The sequence below is a fragment of the Mytilus edulis genome, chromosome 11 (genome assembly GCF_963676685.1).
Source record: "Mytilus edulis chromosome 11, xbMytEdul2.2, whole genome shotgun sequence".
Classification (NCBI taxonomy): Eukaryota; Metazoa; Mollusca; class Bivalvia; order Mytilida; family Mytilidae; genus Mytilus; species Mytilus edulis.
This window is the reverse complement of record NC_092354.1, coordinates 19,401,194-19,414,962: the sequence shown is the minus strand read 5'-3', so window position 1 is coordinate 19,414,962 and position 13,769 is coordinate 19,401,194. Positions and strand designations below refer to the sequence as shown.

The following is a 13,769-nucleotide window of genomic DNA, read 5'->3' as shown; positions in this document are numbered from 1 at the left end:
AAAAATTCAAAGTTTTGTAAACAGGAAATTTATAAAAATGACCACATTGTTGATATTCATGTCAGCACCGAAGTGTTGACTACTGGGCTGGTGATACCCTCGGGGACGAAACGTCCTCCAGCAGTGGCATCGACCCAGTGGTGTAAATAGTGTATGAAATTTAATTGCATAGCAAGGAAACACTGGTATGCAGAGGATATCCATATTTTTATCGTTTTTAACTGCTCGGTTATATTCCATCTAAGGAATTCGCCGTTACAGAATCTAATGCATCCTGGGTAATATTATTCAAAGTATACACCAAAACGTCCTGATTGGTTAAAAATGACATAAACAAAGGAATTTAACCAATAACGTGATGTTATTTCATTTTGGGGGTACGAAAAATGAAATCATCCATGATTCTTAATATTTTGAATCTAAGGTTAAAGATTTACCAAAATGAATGATAGATAAGTAAGAAATTCATGTATGATAGGTGAACGTGTATCCCTTTTATTTATGGTTATTTGTATCAATTATGACATTTTCAGACTTTTGTTTTCAATCACGAAATTGCTCTTTGTATAGTTAAGTATAATTGATGGCATGTTTTTTTAAGGATAATATTCAACATTTTGTATTTAGTTTGCTATTCGATTGACAGCATTAGAAAATCATTTAGTAACCACTTAAATCAATAATGTTTCAATGTATTATTAAACTTAATTTTACAGAAAACTGTAAGAGAATGAATAGCAGTATGATACAAGATAAAACTGAAAGTAAAAGCGCTTCGGACAAGTTGAACGGTGCGTTTGTTGTTATTTTTTGTTATTATTTTTAAATCTGAAATCACTTATCCGATATTACTGCTGATGAACTTTAAATTCTGGAGGGAAACGTCAGCTCAAAAATCACTTACATTATTTATAAAATATTGTTTCCCCTTAAATTTCCCTATTTGATAGATTGGGGAAAAAATACTTAAATTGTGGTTAAAAAATGAAAGTTTTGGAATCAAGTATGTTTGAAAAAAAGTCAATAGCCTAAATCGTCAAATAACCACTAAATGAAATGGGAAATCTTTAACCTTAGATTCAAAATATTAAGAATCATGGATGATTTCATTTTTCGTACCCCCGAAATGAAATAACATCACGTTATTGGTTAAATTTCCTTTGTTTATGTCATTTTTAACCAATCAGGACGTTTTGGTGTATACTTTGAATAATATTACCCAGGATGCATTAGATTCTGTGACGGCGAATTATCGCCATTGATAGAAGATAGTGTTCCCTTGGTGCATCTTTCAGCAGCAACTATGAAAAAAATCGTCAGAAATGAAAAATACATAATAAGAAATAAGTGTATAATTCGGAGTTTATATGACGTCCATTATCACAGAACTAATATACATATCTTTTAAGGGGCCAGCTGAAGGACGCCTCCGGGTGCGGGAGTTTCTTGCTACATTGAAGACCCATTGGTGGCATTCGGCTGTTGTCTGCTCTATGGTCGGATTGTTGTCGTTTTGATCATTCCCCCTTTCCTTTCTAAATTTTATACATATAGAAAGTAAAAATAACACGCACAAATTTAATATAGACTTATTATTATTATTAAAGTCAAGTGTGTTGCGTTGATGCCCTTAAAGACAGTTTGTACTGGTTTCTCTCCAAGGCCATCTGTTTTTCGTCAGTGCAAAACACTTTTGCTTGTAAGTTCTAATTGACGTCTGTAGGCCAGCAGGTGAAACGTAAAATAAAAAAAATCGATCTCAAAGGAAATTTCAAAACGGAAAGTCCTTTATCAAATGGCAAAATTAACAGCTCAAACACATCAAATGAATGGAATAATTGTAACTGTTACATTTATTTCGTGGAGCAAGCTCGAGTTATTGTACTTTTTGTATAGGAAAGAGTGAAGACAAGTCACAACGATAACGATAATTCACTGCCATTCATTTATGTGCAAATTCGCAGTATATAAATACAAAATAAAGTTTTCATCAATTTTATAATTCTTGTTGCTGAGTAGTTTGTCTCTATAAGTATCGGAAAGTACGACAAAACGATAATTTTAGTTCCAGTTCAGCCATGTTTCAAACGCGTGAATCGCGACATCACTCAAAACAGATAACCAGGCCCCACCATAAACATACGGAAGTCCGTTAAGAACAGGTTTTCTGGTCCGATTTTTTCCTATAAAAGACCGATGGAATTTTTTAATAAAAAATATAGATGACTGCCGTGGCTAAAAAAATGAATATGGTGGTAAAATGCAGTTTTTGTCTTGTCTCTCTGAATGTAAAGCATTTAGAGCAAACCTGATATAAAGGAAAAAATAATCCAGGCTAAGATCTATTTGCCATTAAATTGTCAGACGCATCAGACAACCCCTTGTTGAGTTTCTGCCTCTGAAAAGGTAATTTTAAGGAAAAATTACAGTTTCTGGTTATTATCTTCAATATTATTAAAGATAGAGATTAACTGAAAATCGCAAAAATGATAGTGCGAGTGGGGCATTTGTGTACGTTGGGTACATTCTTGTCGTATATGTGGGCTCCTTATAATGCCTAAATTCCTGTCAGGGAGGGTTCAAATGACCTTGACCTCCTTTCATGGATCAGTGATCAAGACTTCAGTAAGGTGATTAGGTCTGTTTCTCAGATACTGTACTACAAACAGTAGGTCATATGTATATGTTGTATGATATGATTGTGAAGGATATGTGTCAGTCTCGTAGTTTTGATCTTATATTGGCCTCATTTTCATGATTCATGTTAAGTTTTGTGTTTTGATCTGTTTTTCAATTACCATAAGGTTTATAAACAAACAAAAGACAACCAAATTTATATTTAAAAAAATTTAATTTCTTTTTTTTAATAATTAAATGATACTTAATGGAAAAAAATACAGAAATGAAATACGTGATTAAATGTTTTATCATTATAAAAGTAAATGAATTGTGCTATCAAATCATGAAAATAAAGTAGCTTACTGTAAAAAAAAATATCATCCAAAAAAAAAAGAAAAAAAGAGACAACGAATGTTTTTCCCCAATAGAATAAAGGATAAAATTGAGAATGGAAAAGGGGAATGTTTCAAAGAGACAACAACCCGACCAAATAAAAAACAACAGCAGAGGGTCACCAACAGGTCTTCAATGTAGCGAGAAATTCCCGCACCCGGAGGCGTCCTTCAACTGGCCCCTAAACAAATATATACTAGTCCAGTGATAATGAACGCCATACTAATTTCCAAATTGTACACAAGAAACTAAAATTAGAATAATACAAGACTAACAAAGGCCAGAGGCTCCTGACTTGGGACAGGCGCAAAAATGCGGCGGGGTTAAACATACAAAGCTACATACGATTATGTTTTGTATGTCATAGACAAAGGTCCAATGAACAAATACCAATCAACAGGTTTTTTCATAGCACTCTGTTCTTAGAAGAAAATAGAATTGGAAAAACGTTATTTTCACACTTTTAAAGAAAATGAAAAACTGCATCATATGGTTGCCATGAAAACAAGAGTTGCCATAGTTGCAACTTATGTTTGTCAACTTAAACGTTTAGAAAAATGTGGAGCTATGATAATATATATTTGTTATATCAAAAATAATTAGCAGTTGAATATAAGAAAATCTAAGTTGAAAAACAAAATTTAATTGAGGTTTATGACTTAAATTAAAGGGTTGTTATGGTGCCATTGTAACCATAGTTACCAAATGTACAACAAATGTGTTTCTTTTATCTTTTTGAGTTTTCTTTCAACATAGAACATATAAAGCCCAAAGCAGCCACTATCAATGTATCACCCACTGCATGATTCTTAGGTGCTGCCATACATGTACGTCCTGCAGGCTTAACTTCCTCTTTACAGTATATATAAGTACCATGAATATATATTTACCTAGACAGGGAAACCGCAGACATCACAGGTAAGTCAAATGTAATTCTCAATTATGCAATTTAAATTTTGCCGATCGAATTTTAGTCTACAAAATTTGTATGGCGACTTATTAAATGATAACATACCGAAAGAAATCCAAAAAAAACCCAACTAATTAAAAAATACATGAATTGAAATTAAATTCTTTTTCTTTATACCCAAATTAATTTATAGTTTTGTTTATAAATGAGTTTTGTCTGTGTAATATTATTTGTTTGTTTTGTTTTTTTTTAAATTTTTAGCCGTACTGTTTTCAGTTTATTTTCGATCTATGAATTTGACTGTCCTTCTGGTATCTTTAGCCCCTCTTTAAGAAGATTGTTTTTGATATAATTATGTAATGTAGTAAAGGCATGGAACTATTTATTTTTCTTCGCGTTTTTCACTTTGTTTTGATGTAATTTAACAACACACAATTCCTAATCTAATTTTAATAACCTTAAAAATATAGACAACAGTTTCAGAAAATTAAAAATTAAAAAAAATATATTTTGTTAAACATATACTTATTGTAATAGGAAATTTTGTTAAAATCTGTATGGTAATAGTGACATAAAAATTAAACTAGTTGGGTATCATAAAGGTTCTTCCGAAGTGTCAATTTGTTGACAAGGGGAGCATGATTGGCTGTCCTAAGTTTGTCCATAGAAAGAAGTGTCAAATTCTTAACTACACTTTTGCTTACTGTAAAAAAAAATATCAGCAACAAAACCAAAAAAACAAGGCAATGAAATCATTCGTTTGATATCTTTTATCATTTGATTTTTTCGTTTGATTTGGGACTTTCCAATTTGAATTTCCTGGGAGTTCAGTATTATTGAGATTGTACTGTGTTATGGACAATACCGTTTTTAACCTTAGTTGTTACGACTGTTTTGTAAAAAAAATCATACTTTTGTTCCTGTTTTTGTATAGAGGAGTAGGTCAAATAAGACCCCTTTTTGGCCCCAAAATATAGCAGTTTTACAAAGTTGTTAAAATGTAAACTTTTAGTTATTTATTGGACAGTGGAATGCTTCTGCTACATAAATATGGGCTGTTTTTGACTTAACAATGGACATATATCGGGTACTAGCACCATAAAATCATGCTAAATTACTGAAATCTTCACAATTCTAGCATTTTAGTTAATTTTTAGACGGTTTTCGTGTAAAACGAAAGTGGCCGCATTCGTGTTCATCCTTAATATTGAAATATAAGTTGTATTTTATGATAATACATAACATATATAAAGGTTGAGAATGAACACGGATGCGGCCACTTTCATTTTTGACAAAAACCATCTGAAAAGTGACATTTTTCGGCATATTTGGTAGATTTTTCATATTTGAGCTTGAATCGGATCGTTTTTAATAACTAAATCAGTTAAAATCTTTCCATAAACTAATTGTTTTAAATGAAATAGACACTCAAGTGTTTAAAAAGTGGTCAAAATCTTTCGTCAGATGAACCTGAAATTTGAGGCCAAAATCGGTCCTTACCGGACCTACTCCTTTGGAGAGATTTTTTTCAATTTGCATTAACTTCCAAATTATTAAAGTTTTTTTTATAGAATTTACCTCGCATATTAAGGAAACAGTGTTTGCTGCAATTAAGAAAAAATGTTTCTCATTTGCAACGGTATTTAATTGTTCTTTCATTTTTATTTTTATGTTATTATATAATTTTTTAACTTCTCTGTAACCTTTGTATTTGCATGGTTTTATGAGAATAAACTATACTATCGTATCTTATTAATACAAAACAACTCGATAATGTTTTATATGATTGTCAATTTGCATAAGGAATTTGACTTTCTGTTCAGTTTTAGGGGTTTTAAAAACTCTCTTAACTCAATATATATCTACTATCATACCCCGATGTAACTAACTTTTAAGTTCAAGTTTTAATGACATCTATATAATTAATAGAACAAAAAAATAAAACAATTTCAATTATGAAAGGTGACGATCATTTGATATTGTGGGATGATTGTTTTTACCCAACAAAACGCAGACATCAAATGCGTACTTCTTCTTCTTTCGTAATTCCCTCCTGTTTAGGAGCACTCGGATGATACAGCCGTGCAGTGAAGCGCAGACTTGCAACGTGTCAAAATCATTTTTTTCAAAAAGAATCATCCTGCCAACTCCCCCAGTTGATAAAAGACCAAATGGTCGACCAATAAGAATCATTTCCTAATCTGCGTTTTTCAATTAATTTATAAATATTCAATTTACACCATTTTGAACATGGATGGTATATTGTTTTTAATGTATCACAACTATGCAATATATGATTGTTCTGGTGAACGAAACTTTCTTGATTAGATTGGTTTTAAAAACAAAAATATACTAAATATACTTGTTATATTCTTCGTTATATAAGGATTTTCCCCCCTCTTGTTTTTGAATTTATGTCAAATATTCGGAGTCTTTTTGTTTTAACTATGAAGTGCCATTAAGAAAAATCCCGCTTACCCCTGCCTATCTTTTCATAACTTTACAAGAACACACCCGCGAAATCGCGGGCATTCAGAGCGTAGTTTAAAGTATGTAAAGCATTGGCGGCGGCCAATACAGGGGGCGGGGAGGGGTTCCGGGGGTTGGACCCCCCTTTTTTGGACGATCAATGCATTTGAGTGGGAGCATATAGTTGGACACTCCTCCCTTTTTAAAATAGCTGGATACGCCCCTGTGTAAAGTGTCGTTGGAAGAATTTTGTAAAATATTGAATGACTGGAGAATTTCAGCAAAAGTATCATGAGTCATAGTTTATTGGGGACAGGAAAATGTTTTTTTTATCCCTCCTCCTTTATTTAAAAAAATCCCAATTTTTGGTTTTCTATCAATATACATTTAGTATGTTATAAACATTTAAGTAAGGAGCCTGTAATTCAGTGGTTTTCGTTTGTTTATGTGTTATATATTTGTTTTTCATTCATTTGTTGTACATAAATAAGGCCGCTAGTTTTTTCGTTTGAATTGTTTTACATTGTCATTTCGGGGCATTTTAAAGCTGAGTATGCGGTATGGGCTTTGCTCGTTGTTGAAGGCCGTACGGTAACCTTATGTGGTATGGGCTTTGCTCGTTGTTGAAGGCTGTTCGGTGACTTATAATTGTTAATGTCTGTGTCATTTTGGTCTCTTCTGGAGAGTTGTCTCAACATGTAACATTGTAATCAATAAATTTTATAAAAGATTTAATGACTGGAGAATTTCAGAAAAGGTATCAAATGTTGACATGAATAATTTAAGCGCTTATATGTCTATTATGAACATTCATTACTATATAAATAAAGTGTATTTACTTTCAATTCTAAGTTTGCTAATCGATCCATGGTGGTCATCGATATAGTATACAGACCCTCTCTATTTAATAAACTCTGTGACCGCCGTGGATAGTAAACTTGAAAATGATAGGCTATTAGCAGATAGAATTCTGAAAATACACTTTATTCGTAGTAAATGTATGACTCATGTATGTTCAAAGTTTACGGAAAAGCGCAAACCGGAAGTCTAATCTGACTTAAAATTTCGTCCAATGACGGGACAATATCCGGATGCCCTTTTCCTCGTTATTCTCCTAAAAAACTCAATCAGAATAATCATATGAATGGATGACAAATGCGACAATGCACTGTACCTATAGGACACAGAGGCGTGTTAATTAATTTATTGTGGAAAGAAGAGAAGCGACACACAAAATGAGGTCTTCTCGTTTTATAGTATAGATAACATATAGTTTGAACATCTATAAACTAACATTTATTTGTATTTAAGGTCAATTTTGGTAAAACAAAAATCTATAATTTGAATTATTTTGGCATAATTAACCTTGGCCGCCATCGACGATCCAATTTTTTTAATATTGATGAATTCTATATCAAAATTGGAATCTTCTGGTTATAACACATTTTGGATCGTAGGTGGCGGCCAAGGTGTTTCTAAAGCTTTTATGTCTAACAATTGCACAAAATCATCATATTTTTGACAAAAGATCCATAATGTACTTACTATGGAGAATATCATGTACTTTCATATGTGTAATTTCTTTAGGATTAAGACTTTTGAAATATACTTATTTTCGAACCAGATTGTGACCTTTTTGATGTTTTATGATAAAGTTGATATTTAAAACCATTTTGTATATCGGAATCAAGCACACAGACTTATACTTTTTTTCGTTTTTTATGTTCGTTGATTTTTTACTTTCAAATTGATACACTCTTTTTAAAAGGTTATTATTTGGAACAAAGTAGCGAACATCCTGAACGTAATAAATGACAGTTTTCAATTCGCCGTTTCAGAATCTCATGCATTCTGGGTAATATTTTCAAAAGTGAACACCAAAACGTCGTGATTGGTTAAAAACGTCATAAACAATGGAAATTCAACCAATGACGTGACCTTATTTTCATTTTTGGGTATTTCAGACATAATTAGTTTGTCATTCCTTCATCTTATCAAACAAATCAAGATTTGGTGACAAAACTATACCATTTTTTACTTAGTAGCTTAGAGTCGAAATTTTAAACACAATTCCTATAGAAGTTGTTCGTCAACATCTATTTTAAATGTATTGATTTTGAAATTCATTGAAGAAAGGCCTAATTTATGTATTTCTTTGTTAGTATATGGCGTATTTCAAACTGACCACCCTTGTAATCACGGTCTTTATTGGTTGACAAAATTATACTTTTTTTCTTCAGTTTCTAAGACTTGCCAATTTGCTGTAGATAATGTTTGAATTTAAAATAGAGGCATACAAACATTATCTACAGAAAATTGGAAAGTCCCTAATCAAATGGCAAAATCAAATCATAAAACACATCAAACGAATTGACAACAACTGTCATATTCCTGACTTGGAACAAACATTTTCAAATGTAGAAAATGGTGGATAGAAAGACCTATGTATTTCTTTATTTGTAGATGGGGTATTTAAAGCTGACCATCCTTGTCATAACGGTTGTTATTGGATTACAACATGGTCCGGTTTATGTTAGCTGTCAGGTTTTTCCACCACCACCGGGATTAGGTTTTCGACCACCAGGATCACCGTTCTTCGTCCCACCAGGTGGCAGGCTATTGCCTATACCTGTACCTAGACCGGTTCCGGTACCCATATTACGAGACCGTTCCGATGAAAGTCGAATCGTACAAGTCAACGATGAACCTAGGCCTTTTGGACCGTTCCTGCCCTGGTTGTTATTGATTATATGTAAGTACAACTGATTTTTTTATGGTTTTTTTGATTATGTGATTACTTGGTCGATTTTATAATGATTATTTGATTACCAATCTAAATATTTCATGATTATTTGATTATTTGATAACTATAACTAAAAAAAACACTTTCTATCATAAAATATACTTTATCTGAGTTATCTTCCCTGATGTGACAAAGTTGAAACAAAATATTAATCGTACAACAATAATGTGTTCTTTTTTGTGGAAAATATTTTGCCGTAAGTAGGATAAAACACATACTTTTCTATATCAACATGAAATGTCTTACACATTAATTATATACTACTCTCAAAATTTGCACATTTCCTTTAATATCTAGACCAATTGTTATCTGTTACTTTAAATCCTTGGTCTAAAAAAGTTAAACTAGTTCTTGGTCAAAGGTCAAAGTCAAGGTCATATTAAAAATTTTGGTTTTGGCTTATTCTCACTTTTTTCATAAACCGTAGAAGATATTGATGACATGTTTTTATATAATTGTCATTTGCATGATTTGCGACATGTCGTAACTAATGACTTTTGCTTGAAAGGGTGCGTAGACAAAAGATGAGTTTTCGCCCCTCTCATATTTTAAATTATGCGTATAGTGACATAACTCATTAACCCTAGGGTCTTTGAATTTTAGGTCCTTGGTTTATGGCCTTGAAATTGAGTTCAAGGTCATAGGTAAATTTGACCTGCTAGACCTTTGCTTCAAATTCATATTTATACATCATAAAGCCATAGGACTTTGTCCGTTAGGTGACAAGCCATATGGCTTTGGAAGAGCAAACTGGATAAACCGGAAGTGACTATTTTTGTACTTAAATTATGTAAAAGTATAAACGTATAAAAGAAAAATATATTATTGATGGCAGTGCCAAATAAACTATCAAATAGTACCGGAAGTATTTTTTTTTACCGTAAGTAACAAATTACCTCCCTTGTTTCAAACAGAACTGTATAGAAACAATATATTTTTGGAATTAGCAAACAATGAGCATTTTAAAGCGAATTGTAATATTTTCATATCAAAATAAATCGTAAGAAGTGGACCTTCAATAGTTCTCTGAACAATTGGTTTTTAATAATGCTTAATGTTCCTTCGCTATTTTAATTGCAATAAACACGTTTTGAATATGTATTCGCTATAGTAATTGATATTTGTTTTAATACAAATCAATACGCATAAAACTTATAATTTTTTTCTTCATTTATAGAACAGACAACAGCAGAAGGTCATTAATAGGTCTTCAATGTAGCGAGAAGGTGTCCTGCAGTTTGCCCCTAAACAGATATATATACTAGTTCAGTGGTAATGAACGTCATACTCAACTCCAAATTATACACAAGAAACTAAAATTAAAAATAATACTAGACAAACAAAGGCCAGAGACTCCTGACTTGGGACAGGCTAAAAAATGGGGCTGGTTAAACATGAGATCTCAACCCTCCCCCTATCCCTCTAGCCAATGTAGGACAGTAAACGCACAACAAAACGCACATTAAAATTCAGTATTTTTATTGTAGGTATTATATTCCATATTCCATTACCTTTTCCAATAACAACTACACCAGCTACAACTCAAGCTACAACAAGTATGTATTCAACTTACCTAGTCCAATTCGCCGTTTCAGAATCTGATGCATTCTGGGTAATATTTTCAAAAATGTACACCGAAACATCGTGATTGGTTGAAAACGTCCAAAACAATGGACATTCAAGCAATGTCGTGACGTTATTTTCATTTTGGGGTACGAACAATGAAATATTGTCGGGTCAAACCAAAGACTTACAATTTGGTACTTGGTGCTTCTCCGCCAAGCACGTGGCATGTAGGAGTAAGAGCAAAAGACTGGTCGGCAAAATAATGTCCGAGTAAAGTGACATGTCATTAACATCATCATCATCGTCGTGGTCGTTGCAATCATCATCATCAACGTTTTCGGTTAGCTTTTGTGATCCCGTTGTCTTACTCAGTAAATTACCATGGGTGATGCCTCCTATTTTTGTTTATCTAACATGATCGAAATCATGAAGTTGTCAAATATGACCGTAAATTAAACATAGTTTATATCATTTCCTTATTACAATAACGTTTTAAAGCTAGCATACTTGACGTTGAATTTAGGTGCAGTTTTTTTTTCTGAAAAGGGTTATACAAAAGAGAACGGAAAAGGGGAGTGTGTCGATGAGACAACAACCCAACCAAACATAAGACAACGGCACTCGGTCGTCAATTGGCCTTCAACGCAACAAGAAAATTCGGGGTAGTCTTATTCGCTACTTTGTTTCAAAATAAAAAGCTTTAAAAAAAAATACTGTTATAAATTGATAGTGCATCAATAAAGCAGATAAACATATAGAGTTTGTGTGATTGTTTTCGAGATATAAGCCATTTAAAGTTTGGCGGGAAATAATCCTCTTTAGATTTTTCATACATTTGACATAACTACTATTTCTCTTTAAAATATATATTATAAAACAAGGATTTTATAGCATTTCCAAATATAGTTACTATATGCAATAAAATAATGACAAGAAAAGTAGGAGCAGTGAAGATTTTTTTAATCGCACTACAGGATTAAAACCAGAAGATTCCGAATATCCGGCCAAAAATGATAGTTTTCACCTGCTGAGACAAAAAAGTATCAGAATTAATTGATAGCTTACAAAAGTAGTCCAAATTTCAAATTTTTTGGCGCAATGTAAAACAAACTCAAAGGATTGATTTGAAGAGGTTGTCAACTGTGTATTTTATTTATATCAATGGTTACTTTACATTAAGGGAGTAGACTTTGGTCGAGGAAGATAACTCTTAAAATTGTTATGCGTTTGTAAAAGTCAGGTGTTATTAATGTATTTTAAGCATGGACAAGCAGATAAGAACTAATCTATGTATCCTAGAAGCTTGGAATATATTGACGAGAACGGCTAACACAAACGTACTGATGATTTTAAGAGTTATTTCTCTTAATATAGATCTACCTCCTGGAATGTCATTATGAAACACTAAATGTGAGGTTTGATTGGTTTGTACGAGTAGTGACGATCCGATACAGTTTTTCGAGTGAAAAGGGTCCGTATACGGTGCAGGAAATGCTTATCTTTCCGGAGCACCTGATTTCACTCCCGGTTGTTTACTCCTTTAAAGGAGAACTAGACATTGGAATGAATGTATTAATCTGACAAGAACTATATCTAAATAATTTAAAACAATATGACAAAATATATACCGTTTAGGTGTAATACCACTATTGATTTTTCCCTACTAGTCTTTGTTAAATTTGCTCTTTTCAAAAAAAGAAGTTACTTTCGTTTCAAATAAAGAAATACTTGGCATGAGTAAGGTTTTATCCTGTCCAGTACTATAGAAAAAAATTCACATAACATGTCAGTGCATTCAACTAAAAAAAACATCACTGGAAGTTAACCAATTAAATTTTTCCACTTATCTTACCTGTCTACAAGGTTTAGAAACAATGTAGCATCAAGTTTACAAAATATTCTATAGAAACCCCAAATAAAAAAAAATAATAGTAATTTGAAATACCCAAGACATGTTTATGAAACAGAAATGTTTTACTGCAATAAAATGTAGGATTAATTACCTACAACTGTTAAATTCAAGGGATTATTTTCTGCTGACCTATACAACCGGATGTGACGTTTCATGATTTGGTGGTATAACACCTTTAGCGGGTTATTTTCACGGAGTGTATATAATCGCTTATTACGCGGATATAACACAATTAAAGAAAACACATGCAATTGTATTTTATAAAAGTCTTGACTCCGCAAAAATATTTTGTATACGTTAATTAAATGAAAATCGCGAAATTTTGCACCAGCAAACATTACCCGCTATACAGTATTTTAAATTAAATGCAAGATATATTTGTGTTTTTTTTCTATTTCAGCTCCTCCTGGAGTTACCGTTCTTGTTACCCTAGCACCCTAGGAGCCGGCTAAATTGTGTGTGCTAAAAGATGTATTATGTGTACCCAACGTGTGTTTTTTATTATGCTAATATAAATAAATATTCATCTGCAATCTTAACTTATTTATATGTACGAGTAATAAGGTAAACTCACAAGAATACCGAACTTCAAGGAAAAATCAAAACGGGGTGGTCCCTATTCAAATGGCAAAATCAGAAGATCAAACACTTAAAACGAATGGATGAAAACTGTCATATTCCTGACTTGGTATAGGTACACATGTATTTTCTTATATTAAAAATGTGGTTTAAACCTACTTTAATAGCTAGCAAAACCGGTCATTTGTACAAAACGAGAATACGGGTAATTTCCAAGCAATATACGATGTTCTAAAGAGGCTTACATAATAGATAAGAAAGCCATAGAACCAATGAAAATGGAGAACAACAGAAATATAGGAAAGATAAAAAGGGGTTGTTGTTTTATAAGGTATTCATAATAATGGACAAGATAAATAAATAAGAGATGAGAAAAAAAATAGCTTTAATAAAAATGTATTACGAAATGAAGAACTTCCCTCCGACCTTATCCAGACTGATAAAATGACAAAATAAAAACAAGAAAAACATATCTACATAGTGAAAAAGGTGTTAAAACAGTAGTTGTTGTTAGTTGA

General features: G+C 32.2%; 1 protein-coding gene across 1 annotated transcript; it reads left to right on the top strand.

Moving 5' to 3' along the window:
- The first annotated feature begins 3,822 nt into the window (after nt 1–3,822).
- On the top strand, nt 3,823–13,205 carry LOC139494779 (uncharacterized). The gene is made up of 4 exons (XM_071282972.1): nt 3,823–3,930; nt 8,855–9,143; nt 10,682–10,750; nt 13,073–13,205. Exons 2-4 carry the CDS (start codon nt 8,855–8,857, stop codon nt 13,111–13,113), a joined length of 399 nt encoding a protein of 132 aa, XP_071139073.1. The 5' UTR covers nt 3,823–3,930; the 3' UTR covers nt 13,114–13,205.
- The last annotated feature ends 564 nt before the right edge of the window (nt 13,206–13,769 follow it).